The sequence below is a fragment of the Rhinoderma darwinii genome, chromosome 4 (assembly GCF_050947455.1).
Source record: "Rhinoderma darwinii isolate aRhiDar2 chromosome 4, aRhiDar2.hap1, whole genome shotgun sequence".
Classification (NCBI taxonomy): domain Eukaryota; kingdom Metazoa; phylum Chordata; class Amphibia; order Anura; family Rhinodermatidae; genus Rhinoderma; species Rhinoderma darwinii.
The window spans coordinates 193,822,998-193,842,300 of record NC_134690.1 but is presented as its reverse complement, the minus strand read 5'-3'; the positions used below and the strand labels follow the sequence as shown (position 1 = coordinate 193,842,300).

At 39.7% G+C, this 19,303-nt stretch overlaps 1 protein-coding gene across 12 annotated transcripts in view; it reads right to left on the bottom strand.

Annotated features, from left to right (window-relative positions):
* The window catches only part of RIMS1 (regulating synaptic membrane exocytosis 1), a 318,140-nt gene that overhangs the window by 143,122 nt on the left and 155,715 nt on the right, over positions 1-19,303 (bottom strand). For 9 of the 12 annotated variants that reach the window (XM_075862025.1, XM_075862029.1, XM_075862026.1 and 6 more), the window contains 5 exons: positions 15,111-15,223; positions 13,367-13,497; positions 12,979-13,150; positions 3,887-4,040; positions 3,708-3,779 (listed from right to left, as the gene is read on the bottom strand). In XM_075862025.1, the coding sequence (XP_075718140.1) occupies positions 3,708-3,779; positions 3,887-4,040; positions 12,979-13,150; positions 13,367-13,497; positions 15,111-15,223 (642 nt within the window). Of the gene's footprint in view, positions 1-3,707; positions 3,780-3,886; positions 4,041-12,978; positions 13,151-13,366; positions 13,498-15,110; positions 15,224-15,536; positions 15,556-19,303 lie in introns of those variants that run through there. The other 3 variants (XM_075862021.1, XM_075862022.1, XM_075862027.1) reach the window with 2 other exon arrangements.

Sequence of the window (19,303 nt, the reverse complement as noted above, 5' to 3'; positions counted from 1 at the left end):
GGGGCACAGACATATCCCTCATATCTCTATAGAGGCAGTAAGTGCTGCATGATGTTATTACAGCTATATTCAATGAAGGCTAAAAGAGTCTATTGACTAATAGTCTTCAGAAAGAGGAGGAGTACTGATTTACACCCCCAAGACCAGAAAATGACAGGAGAAGCTGCATACAACAGTTTAGTTAGTCACATAGTAAAATAGGATGCATGCAGTTTTCCTTCTGCTATTGTCAATTGTGTAGTCCTGCCTATCTAGTCTCCAGCAGTACAATAAAGTTGTAATATAGTTAACAAAACACCATCCATGGGCATCATTGTGGCTTAGTGGTTAACACTGTGGTTTTACTGAACTGGGATCCTTGGATGGACTCTAACCAGGGGCAACATCTACATGAATAACAGAGTAAAACTGATTTTCTTTATATGGATCATAACAAGTTTTTTCACACAACGGTTATGATGAAAAATACCCATAAATGTGCTGTGTCTGTTTACAGATATATTAATATATATCATATTTTTGTTTGATATATCATACTAAAATACAAAACACAATAACAGCTCTAATATAATTTAATTGCAGTGTTTTGTAAACCTGCTTTCAAACCTATTATCATAACTCTCAATGGTGTATGCAATAGTGGGGTCTTGCTGTGGACTGTAGGCTATGTATTTTTATTAGGACAATACATCATGTATTATTTAATTATTACTACCTACACAAAATGTAGAACATATTTTAATAATGAAACACTATATTTCTATAAGTGACTTTTTAATAGTGAAGTTGTAAAAAAACAAAACCTTTAGAGGATGTGTGTCTAATGAAAAGGGGCAACTCGATTTGGTTGAATTTGAGCCCCCGCTTTTACAATATAAATTAACAGACCAGTTCTTCTCCATAGGTATATGGGGCAACATAGTACATTGGTATAGAAGTTATTTAACAATCCATCCTAGTTTAGGCTTCGCTTACATCTGCGTTGGAGGCTCCGTCAGGGGCCTCCGTCGCAGATCCAGCAGGGACTACTGGAGACAATCGCGCAGCATCTTGCGCTATTGTGTCCGGTAAAACCACGGACACCCCGACGGAAAGCCAACGGAACCTATTAAAATCAAACGTTGGCTCCATTATTCCCTTCTTCTGCTCCTCTGAAGGAGCAGAACAACAGAACACACCAACGCAGTTGTAAACCCAGCTTTACACGCATCTGTCACCTGAGAGAGCCCGTGATGATAGTACATCTATACATGTCTTAACACACGGAAGTTAGTGGGATCCTATGCACTCACAAAAATTTGCTGTTGCTATAAAAATATGTGAGATAGCCGGGCCCTCCACCTTCCATGTGCCATTTATAATACTGGGTTCTTCTTACGTGGCAGAGGGGACTTTGGTCCCCACTTTGAGCACCAGGACACAAGTGTAATTGCCATCTTTGCAATACCTATAGCTACAACCCTGTGAGATAAAGTACGGACCACAAGGTAAGAAATTTTACAGACTGTCAGTAATACAACAGAAGAATACTCGTCAGTCTTGCACTAGCCTGAAATGGCTGACTACAGAGAACAAAAGGATGCATTTAAGGGGGTATTCTCATCTTGGAAAATAATGGCATATCCACTTCTGGGACCCGCACCTATCTCCCTGCTCAACTACATGGTTTCCATAACTCCCATAGAAGTAAATTGAAGTTACAGAAAAATTGTAACCCAGCGACCTTGGTTGTTTCCATACTCCCGGCCACTTCCTAACTTGGTGGCCAGAGGTCAGCGACAGTGGCAGCGGATAGATTGAGGGTTAGGGAGCCCTGTTCTAGAGATAGGTGTAGCTCCCAGAGGTGGTACCCGCATCTAATAGACATTTATGGGATATCCTGTGGATATGCCATAAATATCCAAGATGGGAATACTTCTTTAACTCTACACCAGCTGGATATAACATATACTTTAGGTTTAGTGTTAATTTAATAGATTGTTAAGTTAAAACCATATGTTCTAATATTTGACAATACAATTAAAGAGGCTCTGTCACCAGTTTCATACTTCCCTATCTCCTACCTAATCTAATAAACGGTTTGATGCTAATAACTTTGGTGTTGTTTTTTTTTTAAACTTTTATTAGGGACAAAGTTATGAGCATTTTAACATTTATGCTAATTTTTTGTAAAAGCCCAACTGGGCGTTTTTTTAACTTTAACCAAGTGGGCATCGTAAAGAAAAGTGTATGACTGTAAAGGATCTGAGAGACACAGCTTCTGTATCGACGCCCGTGGGTAATCAGTCTGCACCTGCTCCTAAGTCTGAGAGAGTGACACGATCTTCTACCAGTCAGGCTGGGAGGCTGAGGAGTGGGAGAGCCTATCACAGCCTGGCCAGAAGAACCTAGCTCCCGCCCTCTGTCTATTTATACCTGCATTTCCTGCTCCTCCTTTGCCTGTGATTCTTTTCTGTTTCCTGGCTCTGCTGCTCCTGCTATGATTATTGACCTTGCTTCATTTTTGACCCTGGCTTTACTGACTACGCTCCTGCTCTGCTATTTGTACCTCGTGCACTCCTGGTTTGACTCGGCTCGTTCACTACTCTTGTTGCTCACTGTGTTGCGGTGGGCAACTGCCCCATTTTCCTTAGCTTCTGTGTAACCTTGTCTGTCTGTCGTGCACTTATTGAGCGTAGGGACCGTCGCCCAGTTGTACGCCGTTGCCTAGGACGGGCCGTCGCTAGTAGGCAGGGACTGAGTGGTGGGTAGATTAGGGCTCACCTGTCTGTCTCCCTACCCCGTCATTACAATGACGCTGACCAATCAGCATCATACACTTCTCTTCATTCATGTCCAGCTTTAGTCACAGCACAGCAAGATCACGCTGTGCCGTCACTTACTCCCGCAGTCCAGGAGGCGGCTGGAGGCGATGTCTGGTCATTGTCCAGTTGCTCCGGTGAAGGAACTGTGGGAGCAGGCGAAAGCACAGCGTGATCTCGCTGTGCTGTGATTAGGAGATAGGGGAGTATGAAACTGGTGACGGAGCCTCTTTAATTTAGAAGAGGTAATGTTAATTTTACCAAGCAGTCGCTGCTCAATGATATGCCCAATGGAAAAAAAGCCATCATGACACTTGCAGCTAAGCATACCTATTAAAATCTGACCTTTTCTCTTACAAAGATAGCCCTTTCTGTTATGAGCACCATTGGAGACGACTGGGATAGGTTTGAAAGCCATAGCTTTAAGCATTAGTGTGGTGATATATTAAAATCTTTATTTTATTTCCTAATTGCAAAACGTAAATTGTCAGCCATGCATCATGCACTGTTAACACTTCCGTGCAGCAGCAGTTTCATGAGAGCTACAGACCAGTTAATTCTACAAGCAGAACAAATAAACAAATAAGACAAATCTATGTATCTTGGAACGTTAATTGATGTCATGATGTTCACGCTCTATAAACAATGTTGCATTTATTAGCTCAGAGCATTGTGAAGTAAAATATTTCCCCATAGTTTACCAGTTTGATAGTAAATCAAAGCCTTGGAAATTATTTTAAGTGCGTGGTTTGTTACAGAAAACTTAAATCAAATGATGTTCTTTATTTATTAAAATAGTCTCCACAATACACTGAATCTCCAAAATGAACATCCTACTGAAATCTGGATTAGTGAAACGAAGCAGAAAGCAAAGAGAAGATGGGACCATGCCTTTTACCAACGCACCTGGAGGCACAACTCCAATACCATCATCAACATCAAAATCTGAGTAGTCACTATCAATGATTCGCTGAGATCCTGTACAACAGCAAACCATAGGTGGTCATTTCATGAAGCACAAGAGGGTTAATGCACACAGTAATAAGTAGACATGACGTTGCCGCACTTGAGTACAAAATACTTACTTTGTAATTTTTTGCTAGAACTCTCTCCATGTACATGTCTCCTTGGCATGAAAGGTGACGGCTGAGGCAGAGGTAGTGAAGACTCATCGTGTGTTTGCAGTTTATACCAGTGAGGTTCATCATCTAATAGTGCAGTCTCTAGCTCTATGAGAATCTGAGAGGAAAGTTACACCATGAGAGAGAATGACAAAAAAACTGCCAACATCCCAAATGAGGGATGATCAAAACCTCAACCGGAACAGTGTATGTAACATCTGGCAATGGACTCACAAGTTATAGACTTATAGTATGCTCTATCCATCACAGTTTATTTGTAAGGCTTCGTTCACATCTGCGTTGCAAACTACGTTAGGGGCCTCCATCACAGATCCGGCAGGGATTAACGGAGACAATAGCACAGCATGCTGCGCTATTGTGCCTGGTAAAATCACAGACACCTCGAAGGAAAGCCGACGGTACCCATTGAAGTCAACCGTTGCTTTCGTTATTCCATTGTTCTGTTCTTCTGACAGAGCACAACAACGGAATGTGTGAACGCAGGTGTGAACATAGCCTAAGCCAGAGATATTAGTCCGTTATTAATTTATTTGTAGATACAATTAACCACATGATGCATTTCAACCTATGAAAATCGTGATCAGTGTCTCCCAGGTGAATTATACATTTGTTTGATTGACAACATTCAATTTGTTACATAATAATAAAACGTATATAAAACTGACATATAATGCATGTTCAATAAAACAGTTGATGTATATGTATCGATCGTTATTTCGCCAAATGAAAACGAGGAGTAGAAGTTCACCACACTACAGCTCCCAGCACCGTCCATAGGATCTCATTGCGCATGCTCCACAGTCCGTGAATTGGCGAGGCATAATAGACACAGCAAATCAAGCCTCATCCAATTCCAACTGAACAGATCGGCGAGATCATTTAATCAGGTATGTATCAAATCCGCATTTCATTCAATTCTGCAACTTGTAGCTCAAATATGGTATCCACATTATAATGTAATGTTATGATCAGGGACGCCGTAGCTATGCAACCAAAGGTCACATGTTCACAAGTATCCAATGAGTTGATGGGAGAAGAAACACCACCCCATATCTCAAGGTATGGACTAATGTACAATTCTACATATGTTCGTACTTTCAATAATCAAGTCATATTCTATGTTATATGCCCATTGTCTATTATGTCTCGCCGATTCACGGACTGTGGAGCATGCGCAATGAGATCCTATGGACGGTGCTGGGAGCTGTAGTGTGGTGAACTTCTCTTCCTCATTTTCATTTGGCGAAATAACGATCAATACATATACATCAACTGTTTTATTGAACATGCATTATATGTCGGTTTTATACACGCTTTATTATTATTATGTAACAAATTGAATGTTGTCAATCGAACACACGTATAATTCCCCTAGTAGACACTGATCACGATTTCTACCTATTTAAGATGTTCTTTTTAGATCTGATGTTAGGCTTGAGAAAGACCCTTCACTCACTATGGGTCGAAACATTGCCTGTTTGCCGTAAGATGTTTTGACAATAAAACCTTTTTGAAGACTTTAAGACGTGTGCTGGTGTCCTACTATTTTTCTTGGAATATCCACAGGATACGTCATAAATGTCAGATAGATGTGGGTCCCACCTCCGGGACTTGCACCTATCTCTAGAACAGGGCCTCCTAAACCCTGTTCTGCAGCTCTGTGTTGCGGCAGAAGCAGGTGAATTCCGACCATGACTTAGGAAATAGCGTAGCTTGCTGAGCTGCGCTGTTTCCGTAAGTTCCATAGAACTCAATGGTAGTTACGGAAACAGCATAGCTCGCATGCTACGTTGCTTCTGTAACTGCCATTCACTACTACGGGAGTTACGGAAACAGCGTAGCTCGGCGTGCTGTTTTCTTCTTCATGGTCGTAAATCACACACTTGAGCCGCAACACAGAGAGGTGGAACAGGGTTTAGGGGGCCCCATTATAGAGATACGTGTGGGTCCCAGAGGTGGGACCCGCATCTATCTGACATTTATGACATATCCTGTGGATATGTCATAAATGTCTCTAATGGGAAAACCCCTTTAATCTATTTAGAAACATCAAGTCTGGTGACTTTTGATGTCCCCTAATACTAAAAATCTCACAAAGAAGATTATATCTGGTCTTTGCCGGATCTGGATTTTAAATTGACTAGATTTAAATTTGGAGTAGGTCCTGTGGTTCAATTTCTACCTTGTATAATAATAACCTTTCATAATATTAAAAATGTGAAGAATACTGTATGTCACTAAGAGATGAGAAAAGTGTGGTTGCCACATGTCAATTTAGCACAGACTTTAAAATCTGTCAACATCTGCATTGTGGATTTCGTTTATAATGCTGTGATGGATCCATCACAGGATGGAGATCATCTGTCCCCGGTGGACACATTGACTTATAATGTGGTTTGTCCATTTCTGCCGAGATGTCCGACGTTATAACAGAAAAATAGCACTGCATGCAGAATTATTTTTCCCATAAAAACGATGGAATCTGTGACGGAGGCTTCTAATGGATCCTCTGACGCAGACGTAAACATAGCCTTACTACACTGGTGATTACGCTGCATCTGTAGTTGGACTGCCACTATTCTGAGAGCAGAAGATTGGCAGCAGTCAATTCATGCCATTCTCCCTCTGAAAATACATTATCATTCAGATATTCAATATATAATTTTTTTGGAAGATAGTTCATAGATATTTATATATTAAAGGAATGGGTATTTTTTGTGTTAACTCTAGTAAATGACATAAAGAACCCTGAAGTTTGATGCCTTTGTAGACGTAAAGACTTTGTACACCTTTGAATAATTTTTAAAAATAAAAACAAAAACAATGTTTTAAGTGATTTAAAACAACTTTTTAATTAACTTTTATCAAAAAAGTTACTTTTTAACCCCTAGGCGCACCAGGACGCAACTGTACGTCCCTGCTGCCAGTGTCTTAGAGCACAAGGACGTACAGTTACTGAGTTTATCCCGGTGCACACTGTCGGCGACAGTGTGCACCGGGAACCGGGAGGTCAGCTGTCGCCGACAGCTGACACTCCACTCTTGCCGACCAGCGGTCCTTTGCCGCTGGTTTCGGCGAATTAACCCCTTAAATTCGGCGATCAGGTGCAATCGCCGAATTTTGGGGGTTTCTAACATATCGGCAGACCCCGGTCCGAAATCGCGGGGTTTGCCGATAGTTACTATGGCAAACTGAAGCCAAACAATGGCTTCCTGGTCTGCCATGGACGGAAGCCCATCAGGACCAACCTAGCGGGTTTGTAGCGCATCAGCAGCCCCCATGCAATCGTGGGGGCTTCTGATGCTTGCGATGGCACCCGGGGGCCAGACAACGGCCCACAAGTCTGCCATGTATGTCAGCCTATGAGGATCAGCCTCTGCTGATCCTCGTAGACCAACTGTCAGAGTGACTGTGACGTCACACTGACAGTTGGAATACGTTACACTACCTAGGTAGTGTAATGTATTCTAGCAGCGATCAGAGCTGCAGGTCAAAAAATGAAAGTGTAAAAAGTAAAAGAAAAGTTATTAAACAAAAATATAAAGTGTAAAAAGTAAAAAAAGTTAATAAAATGTTTTATAAAAGTGTAAAAATAAGTTGTTTTTTTCCTGTAAGTCATTTATTATAGGGAAAAATGAAAACGTTAAAAAAAAGTACACATATTTGGTATCACCGTGTTCGTAACGACCCAAACTATGAAACTATAATGTTAATTTTTCCGCACGGTGAACGCCGCAAACAAAATAAACGGAAAACGATGTCAGTATCGCTATTTTTTGGTCACCACCCCTCCCAAGATATAGAATAAAAAGTGATCAAAAAGTCGCATTTACCCCAAAATCGTACCAATAAAAACTACAACCCGTCCCGCAAAAAACAAGACCTCCCACAGCTTTTTTGACGAAAAAATTAAAAAGTTATGGCTGAGAATAGCGTGTCCCAGAAAATAAATTATTTTATAGAAACGTCATTTTATTGTGCAAACGCTGCAAAACTTTTAAAAAAAACTATACACATATGGTATCGGCGTAATCGTACCGACCGGCAGAATAAAGTAAAACGTAATTTATTGCGCACGGTGAACGCTGTAAGAAATAAAGAATTGAAAGTGCCAAAATCGTTGTTTTTTGGTCACCTTAGCTCTAAAAAAGATCCTGTGGGGTCAAAATGCTCACTATACCCCTAGAAAAATTCCTTGAGGGGTCTAGTTTCCAAAATGGGGTCACTTTTGGGGGGTTTCCACTGTTTTGGTCCCTCCGGGGCGTTGCAAACCCGACATGGCACTAAAAACCAATCCAGCAAAATCTGCGCTCCAAAATCCAAAAGGCGCTCCCTCCCTTCTGAGCCCTGCTGTGGGTCCAAACATCAGTTTACGACCACATATGGGGTATTGCCGTAATCGGTAGAAATTGCTTTACAAATTTTGGGGTGCTTTTTCTCCTTTATTCCTTGTAAAAATGAAAAAAATTCTATGTTTCCACAGAAAAATATGTGATTTTCATCTTCACAGACTAATTCCACTAAATTCTGCAAAAAAACTGTGGGGTCAAAATGTTAACTATACCCCTAGAAAAATGCCTTGAGGGGTGTAGTTTCCAAAATGGGGTCACTTTTGGGGGGTTTCGACTGTTTAGGTATTACAAGACCTCCTCAAACCTGACAAGGTGCCTAAAATATATTCCTAAAAAAAGGAGGCCCCAAAATCCACTAGGTGCTCCTTTGCTTCTGAGGCCTGTGTTTCAGTCCATTAGGACACTAGGGCCACATGTGGGGTATTTCTAAAATCTGCAGAATCTGGGCAATAAATATTGAGTTGCGTTTCCCTGGTAAAACCTTCTGTGTTACAGATTTTTTTTTTATTACAAATGAATTGCGGCAAAAAAAATGACATTTGTAAATTTCACCTCTACTTTGCCTTAATTCCTGTGAAATGCCTAAAGGGTTAAAATACTTTCTGAATGTGGTTTTGAATACTTTGAGGGGTGCAGTTTTCAAAATGGGGTGATTTATTGGGGGATTCTAATATATAAGGCCCTCAAAACCACTTCAGAACTGAACTGGTCCCAGAAAAAATGGCCTATTGACATTTTCTTGAAAATATGAGAAATTGCTGCTAAAGTTCTAAGCCTTGTAACGTCCTAGAAAATAAAAGTACGTGAAAAAAAATGATGCCAAACTAAAGTAGACATATGGGAGATGTTAACTAGTAACTATTTTGTGTGGTATTACTATCTGTTTTACAAGCAAACACATTTAAATTTAGAAAAATGGTAATTTTTGCTAATTTTTGCTAAAATGTGAAGTTTTTCACAAATAAATATTGAATTTATCGACCAAATTTTTTCACTAACATAAAGTACAATATGTCACGAGAAAACAATCTCAGAATCGCTTGGATAGGTAAAAGCGTTCCGGAGTTATTACCACATAAAGTGACACATGTCAGATTTGAAAAAATCGCCTGTGCCACAAGGCCAAAACAGGCTGTGTCCTGAAGGGGTTAAGATACAGCGTCTATGTATTTTGTATACATAGATCCTGCATCGTTCCGTCAAAGCCTATTCCGTCAGGTCAGTTGGAATGATGGCTCAGGTAAAAGCTGGTCCTGCATGTTTCAGACATGCAGGATCATGCTAATAACGATCACATAGATCGTTACTATCTAGATCCGGTGTGTAAGAAGGACACAGCTTCTATGCACATAGCATACATAGAAGCTGTATCTTAAAAAGTAAAAAATTATTTTAATAAAAGTCAGTTAAAAAGTTGTTTTAAATCACTTAAAACATTGTTTTATAAAGGAAAAAGAAAAAAGGATTTCAAGGTATACATAGCCTTTAAAGACTATGGACAACTTTGAATTATTTTTTTTGTATTGCAATGTACTAATTTTGGAGTAAACATAATTTTCTCATTAGGTCTTTATAATATTCCACTATTTTAGCTGAATTATGACCAAAGTGATCATAATTCAGCTAAAATGAGCATTTATAAACGCTCAGGAGAGGAGACAGATGGCTGCAGATCAAGCCGTCAGTGATCTTCGCTGACGGACTTGACTGGCCATAGGACAGAGCCGTCTACAATGTATATGAATACATGCAGGCTAAATGAGCAAAACGTTACAAAATTTTCAATAAAGACCCGTTGGAGAAATTATTTTTATCCCAAAATCAGAACAAAAAATTTAATAATCAGGGCTCATGTTATATAAAGAGCTGAGGTGTCTCCTAGTCTGCTTCCCTCAAAGCTTGACAAAGGAATAGCATTGCTCTGATTCTGTATATAGAAATGTTCTTTCTTCTGGACATCACAGTTGATATAGTAGATGGAGCCATTGTTTAGTTGATGACCAAGGGCATGCTGACAATGTGTCATGCTCTGCAGGAAGCAGACCATGAGAACGCATGAGACTTCTATAGTGGAGGATCCTGGATAAGAAAGGTTTTGGTGCGGGAGAAACCCCAACTAAGGCAAAAATGGATTTTCATCATAAAATATAAAGATATAAAGACAGGGATAGAAGAAACAAAAGCTATGTAACAACTAAATCATTTAGAAACAATAATTGAATAAATTACTGATGTTTCAAATTGAGTCTCCTCGCCAATAGACGTAGTCCAGAAACACTGTAATCCAATAGAGAAGTTAAACTCATGAAGGAAATCTAATATGGAACAAATAATAATTCTGAGCATTGTTTGGCTGTAGTAACTACTGCCCGTCCGCTTTATTCATTAATTTATTCAGTTATTGAAACCAGATTAGTTTACGATTTTATTTGAGTGAAATAAGTAAAAATAGGAAAATAACTTCCGCCAATGTTTAAGATCATTATAGAATAATATGTTCTAATAAGATTGTATAGATTTAAGTTATTGATCTATGACTATATGTGTATGATTAAATTGGTTCTCCCTTAATAAGCATAGATGCCACATTTATTACATATAGCATCAATGTATTCTTGGTGAGTGCCACGCAGCGGCCTCTGGCTTAAAAGAGCTGAAGGGGCTACTGCAGTCTACCGAGCAAGCTAGACCCTATATTGTAGGCATTGGTAGGGGACCTTTGCTGATAAGACATTGATGGTATGTCGTCAATATGTTTATCATGGGAAAACCTCTAAGGGATGAAACAAAGTTAACATATGTTTTAAGGCAAACACTAGGGTAAAATCTTTGACTAGTTTGGCAACCAGTATAAAAAGAACTAGCCTCTCACATCCAATATTTGGTGTTAAGTTCAGACTTTGACATAAATGTCAGTGGTAATTATTTTGCAACAGTTGCTTTCCGTTTGTCTCCATTCGCTAGGTTTCCATTTTTTTTTTTGACAGAAGCAAAAGTGCAGTCTGCAGAATTTTTGTTTCTGTGAAAAAAAACAGAAACCTAGCGAACGGTGACAAATGGAAAGCAACTGATACAAAAGAATTACCACTGAAATCAATGGTAATTCTAACGGAAGCGTTGCTTTCCGTTTAATCTATCGATCCTCTCTTGCTCTGACGGAGGAGAGGTAAATGTAAATTAACGGTAGTATGAACTTAGCCTCAATTGCTTAGCACACTGCAGCTACAAATCCTCTACAAATAATTTGAAATCTAAAAACTACAATTCTCTTGTATCAAGCTGAAAGTCTGATATTTTATTGTTATGCAGAATTAGAATTAAAACTCATGCAGGTGATATGGCGTATCTGTCCTTATTATATACATATATTAGACGTGACCCCTGTTACGGCGTACATGTCCTTATTATATGCATATATTAGACGTAACCCCTGTTACGGCGTACATGTCATTATTATATACATATATTAGATGTGACCCCTGTTACGGTGTACATGTCCTTATTATATGCATATATTAGACGTAACCCCTGTTACGGCGTACATGTCCTTATTATATACATATATTAGACGTGACCCCTGTTACGGTGTACATGTCCTTATTATATACATATATTAGATGTAACCCCTGTTACGGCGTACCTGTCCTTATTATATACATATATTAGACGTAACCCCTGTTACGGCGTACATGTCATTATTATATGCATATATTAGACGTAACCCCTGTTACGGCGTACATGTCATTATTATATGCATATATTAGATGTAACCCCTGTTACCGCGTACATGTCCTTATTATATGCATATATTAGATGTAACCCCTGTTACGGTGTACATGTCCTTATTATATACATATATTAGACGTGACCCCTGTTACCGCGTACATGTCCTTATTATATACATATATTAGACGTAACCCCTGTTATGGCGTACATGTCATTATTATATGCATATATTAGATGTAACCCCTGTTACGGCGTACATGTCCTTATTATATACATATATTAGACGTGACCCCTGTTACGGCGTACATGTCCTTATTATATGCATATATTAGACGTAACCCCTGTTACGGCGTACATGTCCTTATTATATGCATATATTAGACGTGACCCCTGTTACGGCGTACATGTCCTTATTATATGCATATATTAGACGTGACCCCTGTTACGGCGTACATGTCATTATTATATACATATATTAGATGTAACCCCTGTTACGGCGTACCTGTCCTTATTATATGCATATATTAGATGTGACCCCTGTTACCGCGTACCTGTCCTTATTATATGCATATATTAGACGTAACCCCTGTTACGGCGTACATGTCATTATTATATACATATATTAGATGTAACCCCTGTTACGGCGTACATGTCCTTATTATATGCATATATTAGACGTGACCCCTGTTACGGCGTACATGTCCTTATTATATACATATATTAGATGTAACCCCTGTTACGGCGTACATGTCCTTATTATATGCATATATTAGATGTGACCCCTGTTACCGCGTACCTGTCCTTATTATATGCATATATTAGACGTAACCCCTGTTACGGCGTACATGTCATTATTATATACATATATTAGACATAACCCCTGTTACGGCGTACCTGTCCTTATTATATGCATATATTAGACATAACCCCTGTTTTTTAATGAACTGAAAGGAATACCTCTCCAAGAAATTCACTTTCCTCTTCTTGCACTCTTGGCTGGTCCCATACAGTTATTTCTAACATTCGCTCTCTAAAATTTTTACGGTGCACATGGGAGTAAACAAATGTTTGGTTCCATTTTGGTTCTGAGCTTTTCTTCACTGTTTTGGTCCTCCGTTTACTTTTATCGCTGCCAAAAGACAATTTAGAAAACAGTTACTCTCTGCCATCTAGTGGCAATTCATAAGATTGCAGTCCAGAATTTACTGCTCTAGTCACATTATTTATCAAGAAGGTGTTTGCATGTTAAGTCTCAGAAACAACACACAATTGCCTTCGTGAAGGTCTTCTTCATATTGTAATAACATAACAAACATGCACAAGGAAAGAAAAGATGCATTATTACCTTCTATCCGGAAGAAAATACATTTTTACATAGGGATTCCTGGGGCGTCCGTCTGGCCTCGGTGGGAGATCTATTGCTTGTAGCACAGCGACTATTAAATGATGTTCTACTTTATCATACAATAATTTTACCTAAAACAAATGAAATATAATTACTACCAGTGAAAACATAGTATATTCAATTTCCTGTATAATACCAAAAACACCACCTTCAACAAAGTGTCATCTGACAGTTCCGAAAATTCCAAATTGTGTGTCCACATGTTTCCCATTCTGTATGATGGTGTGGCTCAAAGTAGTATCACAACTGTCATTATCAGCAGCCTTGTTATTAATAAGCCTAATAGGAAATTATCCTAAAACTGCTTTTATGAAAGACAAAAAAAATTGAGACAAAAACACTTCAAAGATGGAGTGCTTTAAATAAAAACAGAGATGGATCCACAGTGAATCAATATACCCATATGAAATGAATGGTGTAGATGTCTCCCAGTACCAATAGGGCTCTATTCACATAACATCTATGGGCAATGTAAACATTTTTATCCTAATGTATTTTGGGATGTACCATAGAATATGCTGAAAGTGTCCATTTGTTTGACAGCTTTATATCTGGATATTGTTCCTTGACAGTACTGAAAAGTGCAGTCTACCATGCAATTCAATATTGCAAATGAATGTGTATGTTAAGGTATACGTTCTTTGACAATACAAGTCAATGGCAGTTGCATAAGTTTTTTGCAGTTGAGCATTGTTTTTTTTTTTTTTTAGAAAGACAATATACCTCCACTATATGCCTCAAACATAGTGTGAATAGAGCCTGACTTGATTTGCTGCTTCTTAGTAGACAGGGAAACCATTGTTTGTGTTATGCGCCATTTGAACCATTTGTAGTAAATCTTGCTTTTCTGCTGATAGACTTCCAGAATGTTTTAGTGTCCATTAGGGAGTATTCAGTTAAGTAAAGAATGGAGGACACATAATGCACACAGTAGGAAACACATTTTGTCCTAAAGGCGGTAATGGGCTGTAACATAGAATTGACTTTATGGGGCTAATAAAAGCATCTTGGCCATTATAAGGCAGTTAAAAAGGGAAAAACGATTCCAGGACATATTTACGTGTGCGGACGCCCTTCAGATTATCGGACAGGACAAACAATGCAGATATAATCATTTGTAATTCTAAAAGTTAGGGCACATAGATGTCAGAATAGGGGGTACCTTCTCAGAACTCCCCTTTGTTAGCCAGGGCATATAATATTTGATTATAACGCACATACATTGCATTAGGTGAATGCTATGGGACTCGGAGCATATCTTTGTTGTGCCATCCACTTTTCCCATGAACAGTCTGAACTTTAGGGCCTCCACCCCACACAACGTACACACTGGTACCATACAAGGAAGGGGGGCACCAGACTCTCTACTACAAGATTTAGTAAGGCAAGTGTACCCTTCTGTAACAAAATTGGAGGATTTACATTTTTTCTAATGGGCCTCATCCCCACTATGTAACTGATATGTAAGAAAGTAAAATTTAGAGTAAAAGGAGTATACTGTATTCTGCAACCACTGCCTGCTGCAAAAAAGTGCAAAGTTACACATCTGTGCCATATGTTGTTAGGGGACAAATATCACACGAGTATTCCCTGGTCATATTTTTCTGGAGACATGCCTGTGTAACTGAAAAATGAGGTAAAATGAAATATGACATCGTATTTTAGCATTATATCAAATACTTACAAACAGCTGTCCTGGCAAGACCTGAGGTGCATCTTTAAGAGCTCCAGGACTAGTTGGAGATATAACAGATATTGAAGGCCTGTCCATCTTCTGAGATTCAAAGGAACTAGAACCTTGTACATAAAGTGCATTAATTAATGATCGGCACAATAAAACTGGATTGCACAAAGCCACTAAAGAAAAATAAAACATTGGGAAATGGGTTATATGGATGCAGTGACTCATCGCCACACAAGCAGCATTTGATATAATGCATGTTTGGCTTTGTAAACATGAGCCACGTTTACTGGATACATTGTGGGGGATTTGTAAGAACTAGCGCACAGATGTATATGAACTGTTTATAGAACCCAGTCAAGTCACTTCTATCGTTTTATATTGTAATTCAAGCAGTTTTTACTATTGACTTTAAAGGGAACCTGTCACCTAGGGTATTCTGCTGAGGGCAGCATGAAGTAGCGACAGACGCGCTGATTTCAGCGGTCTCACTTATGTGCTAATGTGAAGTCGTTTGGAGAACTAATAAACAGCGCCTAGTGTCACGTATTAATCACCTATCCTCTGTTGCATCACTCACTACAGAATTCCAAACTATCTCTTGAAGTGACATCACCACAGGAGCTTCATGAAATGTGTTTCCATGGTCAAGCAGCAAGCCTAAGCTCGTCATGTCAAATGTTAAGCATCGGCCGGAGTGATGTAAAGATCGGCGCCACTGGACAGTGGAAATGTGTTCTCAGAAGTGATGAATCACGTTTCCCTATCTAGCAGTCGGATGCACAAATCTGGTTTTGGCAGATGCCAGGGGAAAGCTACCTAATGAAATGCATAGTGTCTACTGTAAAATTTGGCGGAGTAGGGATAATGGTCTGGGGCCCTTATTTCCATTAAAGGGTAGTGTTACTGCTACAGCATACCAAGATATTTTGGACAGTTGTATGCTTCTAACTTTGTGGGCACAGTTTGTGGAAGGCCCATTTCTGTTACAGCATGACTGTGCCCCAGTACACAAAGCAAGGTCCATAAAGACATGGTTTGACAAGTTGGTTGTGGAGGAATTGAAATGAACAGATCCATGAATTTAACCCTAATCAAACACCTCTGGGATGAATTGGAATGTCAATTGTGAGCTAAACCTTCTGGTTCAACATCAGTGTCTGAACTCACAAATACTTTTTGGGCTGAATCAGCACAAATTCCCACAAATACACTCCAAAATTTTGTGGAAAGCCTTCCCAGAAGAGTGGGGGATTGTATGGCTGCAAAATGGGGCCCACCTCCATAGTAACGCCTATTATTCTAGTATGAGATGTCCATCAAGCTCAAACAGGTGTGATGGTCAGGTGTCCACATACTTTTGGCTAGACAGTGTAGATCTAATAGCCATGAAAGTCACTGTTCTGCTCTCTATGGAGAGACTCTTTGCCCTAGATGTGTTCTCCATTCAGTGGGATTTCAACCTGGCGTATGTGTTTTCACCTGTGCCAATGACCTCCATGGTCTTGGCAAAAGTCAGGAAAGACAATGCCTCTGTGATAGCGGTCATTTTATACTGGCCCAAGAAGGAATGTGTCCCTCTGCTCCTCAGAATGAGTTAGAGAACATACTGGAGGCTTCCAAGCAGGCTGGACCTTCCTGAATCCCTGATCTCCACCTTGATAAAAATCCAGAGGTCTTGCTATTAATTGGACCTACGTCAAGTTCATAGCTTCAAGAGGTGGTCCCAGCAGAATCATTACTACTGGATGTATTGCAGTTCCTAAAGGATGGGGTAGATAGAGGTCATATGCCAAATACCATCAAAGTACAGATCTCATCAATCTCGGCCAAAAAATCCTTTGGCCAGGCGGTTTGTGGTGGCAGTGCAGAAAATGAGGCCTAGGCAATTTAATCCCTTTCCTACTTGGGATCTTCCACTCATTCTTGTCAGGCTTTGTGATCAGCCCTTTGAGCCTCTACAGAAAGGGTACTTGAGAGATTCTTGTCCTGTAGGTGGCCGGTGGCCTTCCTTGTTTCCATAAATATTGGTGAAGAGGGTAGGTGAAATTTAGACCCTATCAGCCACATATTTATCTATCAGACAGAGGGATTCCATCCAGCAAAAAAATATTTTTCTTTAAGAACATAAATCAGGAGATTGTTTTACCAAACTATTGTACCAAATTTGCATCAGAGTAGGATAGAAGGCTGAATACTGTGGACATAGACAGATGGCTAGATGTAAATTTGCCCAGAACTCAGTCCTTCAGGAGATCGGATAATATGGTTATCACCATCGGTGGGCCTAAGAGAGCGCAAAAGCCTCTAAATGTACTTTTGCTTGTTGGCTTAAGAACACCATTACCTCTTGCTATAAAACCAGTAGGTGTCCGTGCCCATTCCAACCATGCAGTTTAGCCACGATTTGCGGCATAAAATGCATTTAAACCGCGACGTGAGTTTGTTTAGTTATAATCTTACCACATGTTCTAACTCATAGCAGACAGTGGAGTTAACCCCTAATGTCTGTGATGCTGCTTATACTACAGGAAAGAAGAATAATGGAGGAAAATTCACACTGTAATGTCGATGTGTGCGCCCTCTGGTGACTGCTTACATGTAATTTCCTGTATTTTAGGGACTGCTGGAGGGCACTGTAGCTAGTACTCTTGGGGGGGGGGGGGGGGGGGGCAATGCAGTTAGTACTACAGGGAGCATTGTGGCCAGCAATAATAAGAGCACTGTGACATAGCAATGATTGAGAGCAATGTGGCTAGTTTTAGTTGGGGCATTGCGGCTCGCATTCTTGAGGACATTCTGGCAAGTACTCATGGTGGTAGTGTGGCTGTCACTGTTGGCTGATAGCATGGTAGCACTGCTATGAAAAGGCTCTTATTTTGGCACATTTATCTTGGGCCCCACCCCTGCAGTTTTCAATATGTATTTTTGTAAACTTCTTCAGGGTAGGAACACACTAGGCGGAAACACTTCAGATTTTCCACAACGAATTTCATTGTGGAAAATCTTCAGCGTATTACAGTAGCATCAGTGTGGGTGAGGTTTTAACAAATCTCATCCACACACAGCGGAAAAAAATCAGCCCAAAAAAAAGTTCATAAATTGACCCGCAGTGTGTTTTTTTAAGCCGCAGCATGTAAATTTATGCTGCGGAATCACTTCTCTTCTGCTGCGGGTTTTCCCCATTGAATTCAATGGGGAGTTAAAACCTGCAACGAAGAGGCATGTATTGCGACTTTTGTGGTGGAAATGCTGTGATTCTGCGGCAAGAATCGCAAGTGAGAAAAAAATATATATATACACTACCGTTCAAAAGTTTAGGGTCACTTAGAAATTTCCTTATTTTTGCAAGAAAAGCACAGTAATTTTCAATGAAGATAACATTAAATTAATCAGAAATACACTCTATACATTGTTAATGTGGTAAATGACTATTCTAGCTGCAAACCTCTGGTTTTTAATGCAATATCTACATAGGTGTATAGAGGCCCATTTCCAGCAACCATCACTCCAGTGTTCTAATGGTACATTGTGTTTGCTAACTGTGTTAGAAGGCTAATGGATGATTAGAAAACACTTCAAAACCCTTGTGCAATTATGTTAGCACCACTGTAAACAGTTTTGCTGTTTAGAGGAGCTATAAAACTGACCTTCCTTTGAGCTAGTTGAGAATCTGGAGCATTATATTTGTGGGTTTGATTAAACTCTCAAAATGGCTAGAAAAAGAGAGCTTTCATGTGAAACTCGACAGTCTATTCTTGTTCTTAGAAATGAAGGCTATTCCATGCGAGAAATTGCCAAGAAACTGAAGATTTCCTACAACGGTGCGTACTACTCCCTTCAGAGGACAGCACAAACAGGCTCTAACCACAGTAGAAAGAGAAGTGGGAGGCCCCGCTGCACAACTGAGCAACAAGACAAGTACATTAGAGTCTCTAGTTTGAGAAATAGACGCCTCACAGGTCCTCAACTGGCAGCTTTTTTAAATAGTACCCGCAAAACGCCAGTGTCAACGTTTACAGTGAAGAGGCAACTCCGGGATGCTGGCCTTCAGGGCAGAGCGGCAAAGAAAAAGCCATATCTGAGACTGGCTAATAAAAGGAAAATATTAATATGGGCAAAAGCACACAGACATTGGACAGAGGAAGATTGGAAAAAAGTGTTATGGACAGACAAAGGTGTTTGGATCACACAGA